This window comes from Mesoplodon bidens (genome assembly GCF_964165515.1).
Source record: "Mesoplodon bidens genome assembly, chromosome: 15".
In the NCBI taxonomy this organism is placed as follows: domain Eukaryota; kingdom Metazoa; phylum Chordata; class Mammalia; order Artiodactyla; family Ziphiidae; genus Mesoplodon; species Mesoplodon bidens.
The window spans coordinates 65,041,200-65,060,475 of NC_138171.1; the positions used below are offsets into that span (position 1 = coordinate 65,041,200).

General features: G+C 63.4%; 1 protein-coding gene across 1 annotated transcript; it reads left to right on the plus strand.

The window, feature by feature from the left end:
• The first annotated feature begins 798 nt into the window (after positions 1-798).
• Positions 799-17,513, plus strand: CASKIN1 (CASK interacting protein 1). Its single transcript, XM_081256013.1, has 20 exons — positions 799-987; positions 7,253-7,304; positions 7,412-7,509; positions 7,716-7,861; positions 7,952-8,047; positions 8,167-8,297; positions 8,761-8,869; positions 8,951-9,059; positions 9,150-9,244; positions 9,410-9,527; positions 10,547-10,648; positions 10,753-10,841; positions 10,918-11,002; positions 11,088-11,179; positions 11,978-12,088; positions 12,170-12,271; positions 13,637-13,775; positions 13,854-15,899; positions 16,576-16,981; positions 17,315-17,513. The coding sequence occupies exons 1-20, from the start codon at positions 894-896 to the stop codon at positions 17,412-17,414; spliced, it is 4,320 nt and encodes a 1,439-aa protein (XP_081112139.1). The 5' UTR covers positions 799-893; the 3' UTR covers positions 17,415-17,513.
• Positions 17,514-19,276: the final 1,763 nt, after the last annotated feature.

Consider the following 19,276-nt stretch of genomic DNA (forward strand, 5'->3'; position numbering starts at 1 on the left):
GTGGTAAGTGTGAGGGGCTGAACCCCAGTTGGTGCTGGGCAGGTGTACTGAGGTTGGGGTTCGACTGAGGAGGGGGCGGTGGGGGGTCGCCTAGCATTGTGGAGAGAGCCAGAGGCTGCAGGGCATGAAGGTGCAGTTGCGGGAGGGGGAGGGCGGGTTCCCTGACACCGAATTCATTATTGGGAGATTCCTCTTCACAGTCCTTCGACACCTCCCACGGGAACCACGGGCCAGAAATGTCTGACAGCCCCTGGCGGGCCGGCTTCTGTGCCGCCGATGCCCGGGTATCTCCATGCCCGGGTCCCCGCCCGCCCACTGCCTGAGTCCCTCCCCCCGTTGGTCCCGCAGCCTCTGGAAGCCTCTCTCAGGCTCTGCCTGGCGGCGCCGCCGCCGAGTCGGGGCTCAGTGTCCGGCCCCCCGGCGGCTACTGTCCCTAGCCCCTGGCGGTCGCCGGGGCCGCGGGGGGTCCGCAGAGGCCGGGCCTGAGCCGCGCTGCCCGCACGTGGGGAGGGGGCGTCTCGGGAGGACGGGTCCTAATGTAGGGGCGGAGCCAAGGAGTCGGGCGCGCGGCCGGCGCGGGCGCACCGAGGTCAGCGGCCGAGGAAGGGGGACCCAGGCGTCCGGGAGGCGGCGCCAGGTGCCGCGCCCCCGCCCCGCTCCCGCCGCCGCCGGCCCCCGCCCCCAGGCCGCCCCCCGCCCGTGACGCGCTCCCCGCCCCCTCCGCGCCGGGAGCCCGAGCCCGAGCTGGAGCCCGAGGACAGCGAGGGGCGCGGGCGGCGGAGGAGGCTGCGGGGGAGGGAGGAGGATGCGGCGGGTGCCGTGGGGCCGCCGCCGCCTCTGAGCCGCGCCGAGCGCACGGAGCTCAGCCGCGTCGCTGCGGCCCCGGTCGCGCCATGGGGAAGGAGCAGGAACTGGTGCAGGCGGTGAAGGCGGAGGACGTGGGGACCGCGCAGAGGCTGCTGCAGAGGCCGCGGCCCGGAAAGGCCAGTGAGTGCGGGGCGTACGGGGGGTACGGGGGGCGCGGGGAGCGGACGCGAGCCGCGGCGCGCCCCGGGGCCGTCTCCAGCGCCGAACCCCCCACCCCGCCCGGTGCAGGGCGGGGAGGGGGATGCTGTCGGGTCCCCGGGGGCGGGGCGGGGCCAGCAGCGCCCAGACCCTCCGTCCGCGCCCCCCGCTACCAGCACTGAAGGAGGGGCTGCATCGAGCGCCAGGCCGTCACCCGAGCCCCCCAGCGGGCACCTGGCGGCACCCACCTTCCAGGCCGCAGGCATTCGCATCCCTCTCTCCTGCCTCCGTTCCCCTCCCTTCCCGGGCTGCGGGCTGACAGCTGGAGGTCTCTTCTGGGCCTTTAAAGGCCGAGGCGGATTCCCCCCCACGCCATGGAGAGAGGGAGGGGCCTCTTGCGGTAAGGGGAGACCACAGGGCTGACAGTCTCTGTCAGACCCCCTCCCCGCCCCATGTTTAATAACATGCTTATCAGGGAAGGAGGGGTGGCAGGACCATGCTGGGGGTGTGGCTGCCCAGGCATGGCCGGCTGGGGGCCATTTACTGAAGGGGGAGCAGAGGCCCAAGGTCGCCCAGCCCAGGGTAGGCTGAGTTCGAGGCAGGTGCAGACCCTGGTCCTCTCTGGCTTCCCTGCTGGAAAAGGAGACTGGGGGGGAGGGGGTCTCCCACTGGCCATCCTGAGCTTGTTCTGTGGGGGTCCCAGGGGATAGTTGGAAGCTTGGCGCCCTGATCCCAGTACTCATCCCAGCTCAGCCTGGAGCCTCCCCCGGGGACCCTGGAGATGGATGGATGGGCGTGTGGACCAGCCGCGTGTGTGACTGCGCACGTATGGCCGTGTCAGTGTGTCAGGGCACCTGTGTGGGCGCAGATAGGGCTCTGCTGGGTAGCAGGTGGGGTCTGGGTGCCCCGACTCCCCATGCCACCCCCTGGGACTGTATGTAAGCCAGGGAGATACCCTCCTCTCTCTCCAGGGGAGATGCTGAGAACTGAGACAGCCTCTGGGGCAGGTGGGGGTAGGTCCTTGAGCCCCAGGAGGACCCCTCCCACTGCAGCCCCTGCCTGGCCACTACTATCTGCTCTGTGCAATTAGAGAGCTGCACATCTGTGCCTCGCAAGCACACATACACAGGTGGTCCCTGCCTTCCACACTGGAGGCCCAGGGATAGTCTGCCAGTTAGGGCTGGCTTCAGGGCCTCGGGGTTCAGAAAGGGAGGGCTTTCAGGCAGAGGCAACCTCAGCTGAGCCTCAAAAGCAGGCTCAGGGATTGAGAGGTGGAAGGCAAGGCAAAGTCTTCCACCTAGTGGCCATCCGACCTTGGGCACAGGCATCTCCAGTCTCTGGGCTTCAGTCTCCTCATCTGTAGGATGGGGACATTTGTGGTCCCTGCCTCGTAGCATTGTTGTAAGAACAGCAAGTACACGCATGAAGCCCAGGCACTTAGTAAGTGCTCCGGAAGTGCTAACTGTGGCCATTTCCTAGATGGCCCAGGGCGGTGCACCGAGGAAGTGGGGGGCATCAGATTTGGGGACTCCTCCCCACTTCTACTCTGGCCATCCAGGGGAGGTGGGGGGACCTTTACCTCTACCTGTGTCTCTGCCTGGATCTCTGCATTTGCCCCTGCATGGCCTCGTCTCTGGATAGGAGAGACACCTGCCCTGGCACCCGAATCTGGGCTCTCTGACTCACAGGGGCCGGCATAATAAATCAGAGAAATCCCTCCATGAATTAGCTTGGTTGTCATGGCAACACTGGCCTGCTTTGGAGTAAGATGTATTTTGATTCAGCAAAGTACAGCTGGAGTTTGGGCCATGGGGTAGGGGGCATCCAGCGGTGCTCCCTGGGGCCCCCAACTCCAGAGGTGTTCCCACGATTCTTGTTTCCACAGTCTCCTCCCTGTGCTGACACCTTCCCTTCACCCCACACCCCAGTGACACCCCAGGCTCTGTCAGCACCCCTATCCCGCCTGAAGGGAGCCTCCACTTACATGCACAGGCACCGTCACCCTTAGCAGTCATCCTTGAAGTGAAGAAGAGACTGCTAGGGAGGGAAAGTACTGGGGTGGAGGTTGGTCTTCTGGGGTGTGGGCAGACACCCTGCCCTTCCTTCTGGCCCAACCTCCCCTTTCTTCCATTTCACTGAAGACTACGGCCAGCGCTCCTTTGCTCACTCACCTTGGCCCACTAAGAGTTCCCTTCCAGCGTCTGGCTCAGAGCTGCGTGTCCTGGGGGATTTGAGAGGGTGCCTTTCTATGCTGGAGGCCACAGGGCTCAGCCAATCTGCGGTGGGAGCAGAGGAGGCCAAGACCATGTCCCTGTAGGGGACAGATGTGGCTCTGTGAAGGTAGCCTGTGGGTGACTTCCATGGTTGGAGGAGCATCTGGGCAGAGGGGTGGAGGGAGGCCACAAGGGTGGAGTGGAAAAGGGTCTGGGGTGGGCTCCCCCCAGGGCCTCTGCAGCTGGAGTTTGGAGGTGACTTCAGAGGTAGGGGTAGTATCAGGAGAGCAGTTAGAGGGCTGGGGTGATAGGAGACCGGAGAGCCCAAGTCATGGGGGCGGTCAGGGGCAAGGCATATGCGCTATGACTGATGGCAATCCGTAGGACTTAGTGCCCTCGTGGAAAAGGGAAAGGGGCTCCTGGGGCCTTCATCTTATCCCCACTTGCCCTCCTCTCTCCCACCCACCCAGGCCCCTGAAGCCGTGCTCTGCTCCAGCTTCATTCAGGGCACCTGCTCCATGAGGTACAGCCCCCAGCCCCAGGCAGGCTGCAGTCCTGGGACCTTCCCGGGTGTCCAGTGTCCCCATGGGAATTGGGGGTGCTCCAAGACCTCAAGCCCCCCTTCATCCAATTCCAGCACTTTTCCTCTTTGAGGAGAACAGCGGCCAGGAGTGGCGGTGGGGGGGGGGAAGATGACCTTAGCAAGATGCTCCTTCTTCTGTGGGGAGTGATCCCCTTCTGGATGGAGACACCCTCTCCCCACTGGTGTCTGTGTCACTTCGTGGGCCTCAACCTCCAGCCCCTCTGAGATTTCAGCACCTGCAGCTGTGACTGGGCGAGCAGGTGGGCCTGGCCTCAGGCTCCACTCAGAGCACCTGGCTCCGTAGCTGCCTGGGCACCCTGGCTGCGGGAGGGAGGAGAGCGAGCTGGCCTGGGAAGTCTTGTGGGGAGGAGCTGAGAACTGGCTACATGGGAACTAAGAAGGGTGGGGGGCAGCAGACATTAGAGTCGAGGGCCAGAGCCTTTTGGTGGAGGAATGTGCTGAGCGTGGGCTTGAGCAAGGCAGAGGTGCTGGGGGACAGCGATGCCTGGGCTCCCTTCATCTTCATGACAAGGGACCGTGGCAGGCCTGGCCGCATAATCCACAGAGCCCAGTGCAAAATGAAAATGGTGAGGGGGTGACTTGTCCAAAAAAATAATAGGACTTCCCTGGTGGTCCAGTGGTTAAGACTCCACGCTTCCACTGCAGCAGGCGCGGGTTCAATCCCTGGTCGGGGAAGTTCCGCATGCCACAAGATGGGGCCAAAAAAAAACCCCCAAAAACAAAAACAAAAAATAACAATCTCGCGACAGCAGAGCATCCAGCCAGGTGTGGGGCTCTTCTGAGTGGCTGCACAGGTGACACACTTGAAGCCGGCCCTGGCAGGTGGACAGAGTGTGTGGGATGAGGGTACAGTTCAGTCACCAGTTACTGAGCACTGTGTGTGCACCTGGCAGTGTTTTAGCCACCAAGGATACAGCAGTGAGCAAAATAGATAAAAACTATTGTCCTTTTGGAGCCTGTAATTTAGTGATGGAGATGGACAATAAACAAGATAAACGGTGGTATGGGGGCTAAAGAGAAAAATACAACAGACGCGAGATGGGAAGGGGATTACCGTTTTATTTATTTATTTATTTATTTATTTAATTTATTTAATTAATTAATTTTTTTTTGCGGTACGCGGGCCTCTCACTGTTGTGGCCTCTCCCGTTGCGGGGCACAGGCACCGGACGCGCAGGCTCAGCGGCCATGGCTCACGGGCCCAGCCGCTCTGCGGCATGTGGGATTTTCCCAGACTGGGGCACGAACCCGTGTCCCCTGCATCGGCAGGCGGACTCTCACCCACTGCGCCACCAGGGAAGCCCTTATTTATTTTTTATTTTTTATTTTTTGGCCACACCGGACAGCTTGCAGGATCTTAGTTCCCCAACCAGGGACTGAACCTGGGCCATGGCAGTGAAAGTGCCGAGTCCTAACCACTGGACCACCAGGAAACTCCCAGGGGATTACCATTTTAGATGGGGGAGGAGGCTTTGACAAGCAGGTCTTGGATAGAGACCCGAAGGACATGAAGAGGGAATAATGGGGATACTTGAGGGAAGAATGGCTCACACACACACACACACACACGCACACACACAGAGCATGTGCAAAGGCCCTGTGGCAGGGGAGACAGGTGTGTTGGAGTGCCATCAAGGAGGCTCAGGTGGCTGGAACAGGGGTGAGGAGGAATTCGAAGTGAAAGGAGGGCTGCATCATACAGGGCCATTGTCCGGCTTTGGCCTCCAACCCCAGTGAGACAGGAGTAATGGGACCGGACCCATGTTCTAACGGGGTCCCCCTGACCTCAGTGGGTATGGAGGATGGACTGGAGGGGGCAGGGTGGAAGTGGGGATGCCAGGGGGAGGTGATGGCAGTGGTCCTTTGAGGGACGCTGGCCTGGCCCAGGCTGATGATGATGGTGCTGGTGAGAAAGGGTAGGATTCCAGGTGTGCTTTGAAGGTGTCTTGAAAGTAGAGCCAACAGGATTGACCGATGGAGAAGATATAAGGGCTCAAGAAAGGACCCAGGGCTGCCTCCAAGGTTTTGCCCTGGACCACCACGGGGAAGGAGGGGTGGCACTGCTGCCAACTTAGACAGCCGTTAGCATCAGCCAAGTGTCTGAGGCGGGGGGAGGGGCAGGGGAGTGGAGACGCCTCTCGTCCTGGAGCCTCAGCTCTTCGGCTCTTCACTGGAGAAGCCCCTCACTGGGGAGGGTGGGGTGGGATTCCTATAGGGCTAGTATTAGGAACTACCACGTGCTGAGCTGACTCTGTGCCAGACCCTTCATGTATTGTCTGGAGGCGCCCTTACGCCTGTGAGGCTGGCCCTGTTAGACCCTTCGAGCTCACAGCCAAGGCCTCAGGGCTAGTAAGGGGCAGAGGGAGGATTTGAATTCAGGCCCGTCTGACTTTGTGGGCCATTGAGGGACCCACACCCTACATCCAAAAGCTGAGAACCGAGGCCGGAGCATCCGGGGCTGCTGTGGGTCACAGAGCAGGCCCTGCAGCAGCCCCTGTGACTCGACTCCCTCAGCCCCCTGCCCCCATCCCTGTCCTGAGCCTGGACAAAGGGGCTTCTGTCCTGCCAGCCCCTCCCTCACAGAGTGACTGACCCACAAATGGTTTATGTAACCGTGGCCCAGACAGGGGATTGGCCCGAGTCCGGCTGGACCTGAGCCCATGGGGAGGGCATCGGTGGGCTCCCCTCCTCTAGCAGGCGGCTGGTGGAGGCCAGGACTGGGGACGCCCCAGGAGTAGACTGGGTCCCCCAAGGGAGGGCTGGAGCCCCTCGGGCTTCAGGCGGGCTGACCCTGGGGCCTGCGCATGCCCCCATAGATGAGGGGGCCATTGTAATGTGGTTGCTTGGAGGCACTGGCCCACTTGCCTGCCTCCCCATCCTGCCCTGCCAAATGGGGCTCATCTACACAGACCAGGCCTCAGGCTGGGAGTTGGGGGAGGCTGAACCCTGGAAATGCAGATCTTCCCCAGAGATACCCCCATTTCCGGGTGTTCCAGCCTTCCTGGGCCACCCCCGGCCCCATCTGGGTCCTTCTGAGAGACAGATTGGGCTGGCTCTCTCCCTCCCACCATTGGCAGGTGCTCAGCCAGCGTCTCAAGGGAGGGGGGTTCATGTGCACATGTGTGCGCCTGTGTGGGTGCACAGCCCTGGCTTCTGTTCCCAGGCAGGGACAGGGCCTATGAACCTCCCAACGTCTTAGTTCAGTGGGAAACCAAGGGCCAAAAGTTGGTACCTGATGCTGAGTGCTGGAAACAGGGTTGAATGAATGAACATTTCTAGACTAAAGACCTAGATAGCTTTGGCTCTGAGCCTGCCAGGGAGCTAGCCAGCTGCTCTCTGCCTGCTCTCTGTCTAGAGGGGGCTGGGACCCAGGTAGGCCTCAGTAGGGGCTGGACGGAGCCTCCCTCACCATGTCTCCTTCCCACCCCAGAGCTCCTGGGCTCCACCAAGAAGATCAATGTCAATTTCCAAGACCCAGATGGGTGAGTTCTCAGCCCGGGGAGATGTCAGTCTGGTATGGGGGTCAAGGACTCCTGGGGAAGGCAGGGTGCCCGGCTCCTTGCCCATACATGTCTGTCACCTGTCCCAGCTTTTCTGCCCTGCACCACGCAGCCCTGAATGGCAACACGGAATTGATCACCCTGCTGCTGGAGGCCCAGGCTGCTGTGGACATCAAGGACAACAAAGGCAAGGCCTGTCAGGGATCTCAGAGCCAGAGGCAGGGGGTCAAGGTCAGAAGTGGGGTCCCTGGAGGCCAGGGTGACCCCTCAACTGAGGTCTCAGCCCCGGGTCTTGGTCTGGGTTGAGGCAGGTTCTCATGGGATCAGCATCCTAGAAGTGAGGGTTGGGTTCAGGGTCAGGGGCTAGCTCCCAACCGCCCCCCTTGCCCACAGGCATGCGGCCGCTACACTATGCGGCCTGGCAGGGCCGGAAGGAGCCCATGAAGCTGGTGCTGAAGGCGGGCTCAGCGGTGAATGTCCCGTCTGATGAGGGCCACATCCCCCTGCACTTGGCGGCCCAGCATGGACACTACGACGTGGTAAGGACCGCCTCAAGGGTGACAGGGTGCCTGAGGCAGAATGAGCCTGACGGATGCATTGGGCCTGACCACACCCTGTGGTCCCTGCAGTCTGAGATGCTGCTCCAGCACCAGTCCAACCCGTGCATGGTGGACAACTCGGGGAAGACGCCCCTGGACCTTGCCTGTGAGTTCGGCCGCGTTGGGGTAAGTCTCCCCAGGGAGCTGAGTGGGACACCAACTTCTTCTCCTGGGGTGGGAGTGGGAGACAAACTGCAGCTCCCCACCCCATTCCTGGGCCCCCCTACTCTGACCCCTCCTTCTAGGTGGTCCAGCTGCTCCTGAGCAGCAACATGTGTGCGGCCTTGCTAGAGCCCCGGCCAGGGGACACCACCAACCCCAATGGCACCAGCCCCCTGCACCTGGCAGCCAAAAATGGCCACATCGACATCATCAGGTATGGCCGTGGGGGGTGGGGGCGGGGTAAGGGGCACCCAGCCTTGGGGTTCCTGCTCCTGGCTTGGCAATAAGACAGGAGCAGCCAGGGAGCTGTGGGGATGTGGTCAGGTCTCTGGATACGAAGGATGCCTCAAGCCGCCCACATAAAGGATGTACTGGAGGGGGGTGGGGAGTGGTCTTCTATAGCCCCACAGCCTGTGCCACTTGCTGGCTGACCTTGAGGAGACTCTTAACTTCTCTGAGCCTCAGTTTCCCCATCCTTAAAGTGGGCATCGCAGCACTGCCTACACTAGGATGAGACGAGATAAGAGTGTGAAGGGTTAACACAGGGAGGGGTTGTCGGGGATGTGGGACAGGGTTAGCTCATCCTCAGCCCCCAGGAACTGGAGCCCGGCTTGGGGGTGCTGGGGCAGAGGGCTCTCTGTGCAGGGCCCTGCCTGCTCCTCCTACCTCCCCGTCAGACTCCTCCTCCAAGCTGGCATTGACATTAACCGCCAGACCAAGTCCGGCACGGCCCTGCACGAGGCCGCACTCTGTGGGAAGACGGAAGTGGTTCGGCTGCTGCTCGATGTGAGTTAGGGGCCAGAGGGAGCTGGGGTCAAGTGGGGGTGTAGGGGGCTCCTGAGAGTCCTCACCCTCTGGCACATACAGAATGGGATCAATGCCCACGTGAGGAACACCTACAGCCAGACGGCCCTGGACATCGTGCACCAATTCACCACCTCCCAGGCCAGCAAGGAGATCAAGCAGTTGCTGCGAGGTGGGCCCGGGCGGGGCCGGGGGGCAGGGCTGGGGCCTGGGCCAGGCCGGCTCACAGGACTGGGGGGTCTGCTGCCTCCTGTGTCCCCAGAGGCCTCGGCAGCCCTGCAGGTCCGGGCGACCAAGGATTATTGCAACAATTACGACCTGACCAGCCTCAATGTGAAAGCCGGGGACATTATCACAGTAAGGATGGCCTGGGGCTGCTGGAACAGGGATGAATGGGACCTGGGATGCTCCCCGCAACACCCGGCAGCAACTGGGGGTTCTGAGCAGGAGGCCAAGGCCACCCACCCACTTGACATGGAGGGGTGTCTCCCTGAGCATGCTCCCCCCACCGTATCTGGCCAGGTCCTCGAGCAGCATCCAGACGGCCGGTGGAAGGGCTGTATCCATGACAACAGGACAGGCAATGACCGTGTGGGCTACTTCCCGTCCTCCCTGGGCGAGGCCATCGTCAAGCGAGCAGGCAAGTCCCACCCAGGGATAGGCTTGCGGGCCAGAAGGAAGCAGGTGCACCGCGTTTTGGGTGGCAGGGCAAGGATTGTCAGCTCTAGCCATCGCTAGGTGTGGGGTCCAGAGTGTGTCCTGCCAGCTGTCTCCTCATCAGCGTCCCCAGACCCACTCCTTCATGTATTCAACAGACATTGCATGCCAGGTACTAGGAATAGATGGTATCCCAGATGGACGTCATTCTTGCTCCCAAGGAGCTTGCCCTCGGGGAGGGAGGGGAGAAGGGAACAGTGAAATAAATGTGGAAGGAAACGTACCAACTAGTGACACAGAGATTGCAGATGGAGATCCACTTCAGACAAGTGTGGACAGAGAAGGCCCTGAGAAGTGGGAGGGGCTAGCCACAGGCAGAGCATTCCCGGCAGCAGGAACCACACGTGCAAAGGCACTGAAGCAGGACAGAGTGTGACTGTGTAAGGGTCCAAGGGAGCCCAATGTGGCTGACTTGGTGACAGAGAGGGAGGGGGTGTAGGATGAGGCCATAGGGCCATGGAATGGCTTCAGATGGGGGACTGGTGTGATTCGTTTACCCCACAGAGAGGATATGGAGATTGACAGGCCGGGTGAGAGGGCAGGGGGGGCCACTTAGGAGGTACGGCCAATCCACCCAAGGTCATCTAGTTCTCTGGGGTGAGGAGCCTGGACCCAGGCTCCTGGGGGCCTCCTCCCTCCCCCTGCTCCCCAGGCACAGAGGGGTTTGCACCCTCCTGCAATTTCCTACTCCCACCTCCAGGACCACAGGGTAGCCTGGCCTGCGCCCCTCTCTGCCACGCTCTCCTGCTCTCAAATGTCCAAGGTTGGGAAGGGCCTTCTGAGGGTCGCTCAGCTCCTCGGAGACAGGGTGGGAGGAGGCTGTACTGACCCCCAGGCATGTGTGTGTCCAGCCTCTGCTCTGCGCAGACTTGGGGGCCAGACCAGGGGATGCCCCAGGGCTGGGCCAGTCCAGGATTCAGGGAGACTGTGCTTGGCCCACAGGTTCTCGAGCAGGTGCCGAACCAAGCCCACCCCAGGGAGGCAGCTCAGCAGGGCCCTCTGCACCCCCAGAGGAGATCTGGGTGCTGAGGAAGCCATTTGCAGGTAGGTGGGGGCCTCTGGAGGGTGGTGGTGGTGGCACTTCTGCAAGGCAGCACCTGGGCTCTGCAGGGCTGGCACTAGCTGATGCTGCTCCCTCCTGCTGGCAGGCGGGGACCGCAGTGGCAGCTTGAGCAGTGTGGCCAGTGGCCGGAGCAGCGGGGGCCACACCCTGCACGCAGGCTCTGAAGGGGTCAAGGTAGGTGGGTTGGTGGCAGGACCGGGATGGCCTGTGTCTAGAGCAGCACTGGCCAGCCAGCCTGTCTGCGTTGCAGCTCCTGGCCACCGTGCTCTCCCAGAAGTCTGTCTCCGACTCCAGCCCCGGGGACAGCCCTGTCAAGCCTCCGGAGGGCTCTTCAGGTAAGAGCAAGGACACAGCACTGCTGGCCTGGCCGGGAGGTGGCCCCCAGGCAGCCATTGCCCCACCACACCCTCTCGTCCCCAGGTGCCACCCGGTCCCAGACTCCAGTGACCCATGCTGGGCAGGTCTATGGGGAGCAGCCACCCAAGAAGCTGGAGACAGCATCGGAGGGCAAGGTACAAGGCCTGGGCCGGCTGCAGGTGGGGGGGCGCCCAGGGCAGCCTGCCTGGCTTGGCCGCAGCACAGCCAGGGCCCTTGACAGGCCGGGCCTGTCCTTCTGTTGGTCTGTCAGTCTGTGTGTGTAGCTGTTGTCTCTTGTACACGCTGTGCGTGTAAGCTAGTGTGTCTAGGAAGTGTGACACGGGTGTCAGGTGAGTGGGGGTGTGTTTGTGTGTGGCTGGTGTGATTGTGATGCGGGCACATGTGCGCATGTGTGTGCGTGTGGAATGGCATGGATGTGAGACGAGCCAAGGCGTGTATGTGGGTGAGACAGGTCCTGTGTGCATGTACCTGCGTGCTAGGGCGGGCATGAGCTGCTGGCTGAGTCCTCCTGCATTCCTCTGGGTAGAGCCCACCTTCTGGGGTGTAGAGGGGAAGCGCTAAATTGCCCCGCCTGAGGCCCCATTCCCAGAGCCCCTCACACAGGGCCACACTGCAGGGTGTCCCTGGTCCAGGAATGGGGGGGACGGTCAGGGAGGCCTGTGATGTGGACAGCAGCTGGACCCTCCTGGTGGAGATCACAGAAGGAGGCCGAGGTGCTGGACGATGCTCAAGACAGCGGCACCCAGGACTACAGAGCGAGGAGGAGCACCCAGGCCAGGCTGACGGGGCCTGGCTGCAGACGGCCCAGCGGACAGCAGATTGCACTGCGTGGTCTTCAGCTGAGCAGAGAAGGAGGCGCCGCGGTGGCTGGGGTGCATGCCTGGCGGGGGAGCAGGCGGGCGAGCCTGCAGCGGGTGCCTTGTGTCTTCCAGGGCGCCGAGGCTGTCAGCCAGTGGCTTGCCACGTTCCAGCTGCAGCTCTACGCCCCCAACTTCATCAGCGCCGGCTATGACCTGCCCACCATCAGCCGCATGACCCCCGAGGTGAGCTGCCCGAAGGCTGTCTACCAGCTGACCCAGAGATGGGCCCCCAGCCTTCTGCTAATGGGCCTCTCCTCCACCTAGGACCTCACGGCCATCGGGGTCACCAAGCCAGGTCACCGGAAGAAGATCACTGCAGAAATCAGCGGCCTGAGCATCCCCGACTGGCTGCCTGAGCACAAACCCGTAAGGCCCCCTGCACCCCAGTGGCCAGTCCCAGGTTGGGCAAACAGACAGACAGACAGCCTGCCTCCCTGGCTACAGCCCACCCCTGCCCTCCGGGGAGTCCAGAGAGAGGAGAGCAGAGGATGACCTCTGTTTGTCCATCAGGGCCACTGGGGCCCGCCTCCCTGGGGCAGGGGCAGGGGCAGTGGTGACCGCCTCTGAGGGCTGTCAGGGCAAGGGGAGCCTGAAGCCTGGAGAGTCCCCATCTCCACTATGTGCTCCCCACTCAGGAGGCCCCACAGCACTGCCCATCACACACGCCCAGACACTGCAGGGGGCCGTGGGGATGGGATGCGCTTGCATACACCCAGGCACATGCATGGGGAAGACGCCCGTGCGTGCTTCGGGTACACAGCACGCGTATGCTAAATACATTCAAGGCGCCCACTGGCGACTGCACACACTGGCTGACAGCCACACCAGCCGCGGCCCGTGCTGTCACGAACAGGCAGTCTGTGGTGGGACAGGCTCTGGGCTGGGAGAAGGTGGGCCCGGGGCCTGCCACATCCATTCTGCCTCTCTGGGCCTTGCGCTGTGCTTCGGGCTCCCACCCGTCTGTGAGGGAGATGCCATGGCCACCGAGAGCCCCAGGGCTGTGGGTTGGTGACAGGTGGGTTTGTGCTCATCCACTCTGCCTCACCCCACTCAGTCAGCGGCTCAGGGGTCCTCCCAGCCAGCACGTCCGGGTCCCAGGGGCTTCACTTCGCTTGTGCACCCAAGGAGGTGACCAAGTGTGCTGTGTTGGTGCATGAGTGACATCCAGCTGGGAGTGTGGATGGGTGGATGCCATTCAGGGAGCCACCGGTGGTTCTGGGTGAAGACCATCACGGATGTTTGCCAGGCGTGTGACAAGGCTGTGTGACGTGTGCCTGACGCTGGTGGGGAAGTGGTGAGAGGGCGTGAGCGTGACTCAGAGGGGTGTCAGTGCCCGTGGATGGCTGGGATGCAGGGTGTGTGTATACACGTATCTGGTTGGTGGTGCTGTGTGTCTGTGTCCATGACGTGTGTGGTGTGTCCACGTGGATGCTGTCCCCATGGCTGCCTGGGCAGGTGAGGAAGCGCATTCTTCCCCCTCCCCCAAAGGGTATCCTGAGGAGAGAGTCACCCCTCTGTGTGTTTTTGCATATGTTCGCAAGTGTGTGTGAGCTGGCCTTGGGCTCCTGTCAAGGCTGCACTGTCTCCAAAGCTGATGCCTCGGGCCTGTCTGTTTGTCCTTCCGTCTCTCTGTGCCAGGCTGGCCCGGTGCCCTCTCCTCTGACAGCTCTGAGTAATAGGCAGGGTGTGGGCAGCCAGCTCGGGCTGCCCTCTGTGTCCCCTGCTCCGTAGGCTAACCTGGCCATGTGGCTGTCCATGATTGGCCTGGCTCAGTACTACAAGGTGCTGGTGGACAATGGCTACGAGAACATCGACTTCATCACCGACATCACCTGGGAAGACCTGCAGGAGATCGGCATCACCAAGCTCGGTGAGGCCCCACCCCGCCCACACTGCCTCCTGGTCCTCACCACCCTCCCTGGCCTGACCTGCCCCCCGCCCCACTCAGGACACCAGAAGAAGTTGATGCTGGCAGTGAGGAAACTGGCAGAGCTGCAGAAGGCAGAGTACGCCAAGTATGAGGGGGGACCCCTGCGCCGGAAGGTACCACAGTCACTTGAAGTGATGGCCATCGAGTCGCCACCCCCACCCGAGCCTGCCCCGGCTGACTGCCAGTCTCCTAAGATGACCACCTTCCAGGACAGTGAGCTCAGCGGTGAGCTGCAGGCTGCCCTGACGGGCCCGGCCGAAGGGGCTGCCGCTGCCGCTGCCCCTACTGAGAAGCCCTCCAACCACCTGCCGCCCACCCCAAGGGCCTCCATGCGGCAGGAGCCCAGCCTGGGTGGGCGGGCACGGCACATGAGCAGTTCTCAGGAGCTGCTGGGCGACGGGCCCCCAGGGCCTGGCAGCCCCATGTCACGAAGCCAGGAGTACCTGCTGGAGGAGGGGCCGGCCCCGGGTACCCCCCCCAAGGAGGCCCGGCCCAGCCGCCACGGCCACAGCGTCAAGCGGGCCAGTGTGCCCCCAGTGCCTGGCAAGCCACGGCAGGTCCTTCCACCAGGTACCAGCCACTTCACGCCCCCCCAGACTCCCACAAAAGCCCGGCCAGGCTCCCCGCAATCCCTGGGGGGGCCTCATGGCCCAGCCCCAGCCACAGCCAAGGTGAAGCCCACCCCACAGCTGCTGCCACCAGTGGAGCGACCCATGTCACCTCGCTCGCTGCCTCAGTCACCCACACACCGTGGCTTTGCCTACGTGCTGCCCCAACCCGTGGAGAGCGAAGCAGGGCCGGCTGCTCCGGGGCCTGCGCCTGCGGCCATGCCCGCGCCTGTGCCCACGCTGTGCCTGCCCCCTGAGGCCGACATGGAGCCAGGGCGGCCCAAGAAGCGCGCCCACAGCCTGAATCGCTACGCGGCGTCTGACAGCGAGCCGGAGCGGGACGAGCTGCTGGTGCCGGCCACAGCGGGGCCCTACGCCACAGTCCAGCGGCGTGTGGGCCGTAGCCACTCGGTGCGGGCACCCGCTGGCGCTGACAAGAACGTCAACCGCAGCCAGTCGTTCGCTGTGCGGCCGCGAAAGAAGGGGCCCCCCCCACCCCCGCCCAAGCGCTCCAGCTCAGCCATGGCCAGTGCCAACCTGGCTGATGAGTCAGTGCCAGATGCGGAGACCGAGGGGGCTGGGACTGAGGACGGCCGGCTGGGGATCCGGGCACAGCGCCGGCGGGCTAGTGACTTGGCTGGCAGCGTGGACACAGGAAGTGCTGGCAGCGTGAAGAGCATTGCAGCCATGCTCGAGCTGTCATCCATTGGGGGTGGGGGCCGGGGAGCCCGCAGGCCCCCTGAGGGCCACCCCATGCTTCGCCCCGCCAGCCCGGAGCCAGGCCGGGTGGCCACGGTGTTGGCCTCAGTGAAGCACAAGGAGGCCATTGGGCCTGACGGCGAGGTGGTGAATCGGCGCCGCACACTCAGTGGGCCTGTCACGGGACTTCTGGCCACTGCTCGCCGGGGTCCGGGAGAGCCAGGGGGGCCTGCAGATCACGGCCACTTTGTGGAAGATGGCACTACCCGGCAGCGGCCTCGAGGTCCAGCCAAGGGTGAGGCGGGTGTGGAGGGCCCACCACTGGCCAGGGTGGAGGCCAGCGCCACACTCAAGAGGCGCATCCGAGCCAAGCAGAGCCAGCAGGAGAACGTCAAGTTCATCCTCACTGAGTCCGACACAGTCAAGCGCCGGCCCAAGGCCAAGGAGAGGGAGGCAGGTCCTGAGCCTCCCCTACCACCGCTGTCTGTGTACCAGAATGGAACAGGCACTGTGCGCCGCCGTCCGGCCTCTGAGCAGGCTGGGCCCCCAGAGCTGCCCCCGCCCCCGCCACCCGCTGAGCCCCCACCCTCTGACCTGTTGCACCTGCCCCCGCTGCCCCCACCAGACAGTGATGCCCGGAAGCCGGCCAAGCCACCTGTCTCTCCCAAGCCCATTCTGGCTCAGCCCGTGCCCAAGATCCAGGGCTCGCCCACACCTGCCTCCAAGAAGGTGCCACTGCCAGGTCCTGGCAGCCCAGGTAGGTTCAGGGAGCCAGCTGGGGAAGGGTCCTCCTCCAGCTCCCCATGCCATGATCTGAGGGGTTTTCCACTTCTTGGATTTGATGAAGGCCAGGTGGAGTGGGGTGGGAAAGTATCCCCAGACCCTCTCGACCATCCACCCACTGGACCACTTCACCAACGAGAGCTGAGACAAGGGTGGATGGTCCTTACATTCCTCAGTGAAGGAGACACAGAAACCCATGAATAGCAGCACCTGTGGAAGGAGGACAGGCCCGCGATGCTGGAAGGCTAAGGGAGGATTCTGACCTGGCTGTAAAATGACCCAAGCACAGGAGGGAGGGGAGAGGCTTCCAGGCAGAAGGATCGGAGGTGCAAAGGCCCTGTGGCATTCAAGCAACAGAAGGGCCAGTGTCTGCAACAGGCCACACCTGGAGGGGAATGGAGGTGGGGGGCGGACCAGGCGGGGTTTGGAAGCAGTGACCCAAGCAGGCCTGCACAGGGAAGCGTGCCCCCTGGCAGCCTCAGGGAGGCCGGGGGGCGGAGGGCTGGAGCTGGAGCCCGGCCGGCAGTGCAAAGGGCGTTATCTCTAATCTTGGGTTCGAGGCAGGGCGCTTGGGCAGGGCTTGTGCCAGGATGGGCAGCGCGCGCGCCGCGCGACCTCCCACCCCGGTGCGACTCTCCTCTTCCCCGCAGAGGTGAAGCGTGCCCACGGCACGCCGCCGCCCGTGTCTCCCAAGCCGCCGCCACCGCCCACGGCGCCCAAGCCGGCCAAGGCAGCGGCGGGGCTGCAGTCGGGCAGCGCCAGCCCGTCGCCCTCGCCGGCACGCCAGCCGCCTGCTGCCCTCACCAAGCCCGCCAGCACGCCGCCCTCGCTGGGTGCCAGCCCGGCCAGGCCCCCGTCCCCCGGTGTGCCCGCGCTGCACGTGCCAGCCAAGCCGCCGCGCGCTGCTGCAGCGGCAGCCGGGCCCCCCGCCGCGCCCGACGGCGCCTCGCCGGGGGACAGCGCCAGGCAGAAGCTTGAGGAGACTAGCGCGTGCCTGGCGGCGGCGCTGCAAGCCGTAGAAGAGAAGATCCGGCAGGAGGACGCGAAAGGCTCGCGGTAGGTGCAGGACTCGGTCCGGCGAGGGGGTAGGTGGGGGGGTCTGTGCGCCCCCGCGGCGGGTGCACACCTGGAGGCTGCCCTGCGAGGGCGGGGCCGAGTCGCGCCGGGCCCGAGTTGCGCTGGGCACGGCCTGGCGTGGGCGGGGCTCTACGAGCTGCCCCAGCCCCCGACAGGCTACTGTGAGTGGGCCGGGGGCGGAGCGGGGCAGATGTGGGGAGGGCGTGGACTGATCCGGCCTCCGCGGGGGCGGGACTTTGCGCTGAATGGGCGGGACATGGAGGCTGGAAGTTCTGCGCCGACCCAGCCAGTTCACGCTGCGCCCGCCCCCAGCCCCTCGGCCGCCGAGGAGAAGAGCACCGGCAGCATCCTGGACGACATTGGCAGCATGTTTGACGACCTGGCCGACCAGCTGGACGCCATGCTGGAGTGACGCGGCCGCCCAAGTTGGGCCCACCCGCGCCGCCTGGGCTCCGGCCCGCACACTGACCTTTACCTCAGGATGGGTACCTCCGGGGGCGGCGCGAGCGGGCAGGGCGGTGGACCAAGGGGGAGGGGCGCAGGGGGCAGCCCGCTAGGCGGCCGCGGGCACGAGGTGGGGGTGGGCCGTCCTGTCCAGCCCCCGCACAAGCACAACTCCTGTCCCTGGGCCCAGCTTGGAGGACTGCCTGGTTGGGGGACCCAAGGGCTCTGGGCAGATGCTGCTGCCTTGTGGGTGCCCTTCCTTATCTGCTGCTCCCTGTGCAATAACTGCTGGGCCACCTGCCCACCCACCACCAGGCTCTGCCCGCTGTGGGTGGAGGAGGGGAAACTTCTTAACTCCCTGCCCCGAGTCCAGGTTGGGTCCACCCTGGGAGGCAGCGGGAGGGGGGCAGCTGCTGTAGCCCCCTCCCCAATCTGTGGCAGAGCACAGGCCTATGCCCAGCACAGAACTGCCCACTGGGGACCTCTGCCAGCCACTCCAGCGCAGCACAAGGGGCTGGGGTTGGGCCCCCTGCCCCACTGCACCCCCTCCCTGAATATAAGCTATCAAAGAGTATTAATTTATTGGGAATAAGCTGAGGCAGATTTCCCCAGAGAAACAAAAAGGTATAACTTTAACAAATATATATTTAAAAAAAGAAGAAATATTATTGATTCTATAGAAAACCATTTACCAAGTGCAAGGACGCTGGAGTCTAGCTCAAGACAAAAGCTGTTAGAGGCCCCGGCCATCTGTCTGTCTATCCTTCCCTCCCTCTGTCCAGGAGTGGCCAGACCCCCCCCCCCCGGGGCCAGTAGCACAAACAGGAGGCTGGGGTCTGGGGGAGGGGTCTGTGCTCCGCCAGGGCCTCCCCTCTGCTCTCTCTCCTAACTTCTCTGCATCTGAAGAACTTGAAGGATGTGCCTTGCTCGCTGCTGGGCTGTGCGTGGAGACAGTGGGGAGGGCTCTGCCTCTCCCATGGGTGCCGGTGTGAGGGTGCATCTGGGCTTCAGGGGAGCTGTGTGCACAGCGTGGTGAATGTGGGCGCGGCAGTTGGGTGACAGCAGTGGGTGCAGGGCATGCATGCCAGGCTGCGTGTGGTGCGTGTGAGGGTGTGCCCAACCCTCCCTCCTTGGGGCCCTGAGCTGGCCCCGCGCAGCCAGCCCACCCCCGCTCCAGTTCCCACAGACGCTCTGCTCATGGTCTGAGGCCGTGTTGTGTGGTCATTCTCACCTTCTCCCTCCGTCTCCCCCCTCCAAAAAGTACTGACTGGCCTCCTCTATCGTGTTTGCTGATCCACATGTGTTGGGCACAACTTTGACATTTCTTAACAAAAAAGAGAATTAAAAAGCGCCAAAAACCAGCGATTGTGATTCGGGTGGGCTGAGGGGGTCTGCCAAGGTGGTGCCCGGGTGTGTGGGGCCCCTTCCAGTGGTCATGTGCTGGCACGTCCCCGGGTGGGTGGGCCTGGCCAGCTACCTGGCCTCTCCTCAGTGGGTGGCCCAGGCCAGGGCCAGCAGGTGGGGAGGGGGGGTCCGGGCAGGGAGCTACTGTCAGCTGTCAATAAACAGCAGAATATGGAGCTGCCTGGTTCACTTTTTTGGGGTATGTACATTGGGGCAAGTGGGGGTTAGCCTGTTCCTGACAGGAAGGAGAAGTCACCAAGAGTGTACATCCTGGGGATGTCAACAGGAGCCTCCTGTGGTCCCTGCCCAGCTTCCCTCCCCAGCTTCCCTCCCACTGGCTGCTGGTGCCTCTGCTCCCCAGTGTCCTCAGGTGGCCTCTTCCTCCCCCTGAGGACCATCCCCACTCAAAGCCACAGTCTGTGCAGC

What these genes read in the sequence shown, in the direction of transcription:
- CASKIN1 (XM_081256013.1), top strand. Translation starts at nt 894, where the DNA reads ATGGGGAAGGAGCAGGAACTGGTGCAGGCGGTGAAGGCGGAGGACGTG. An exon ending in GCCGCGGCCCGGAAAGGCCA is followed by an intron (nt 988 to 7,252) that starts GTGAGTGCGGGG and finishes TTCCCACCCCAG; the next exon opens with AGCTCCTGGGCTCCACCAAG. An exon ending in TGGTTCGGCTGCTGCTCGAT is followed by an intron (nt 8,870 to 8,950) that starts GTGAGTTAGGGG and finishes TGGCACATACAG; the next exon opens with AATGGGATCAATGCCCACGT.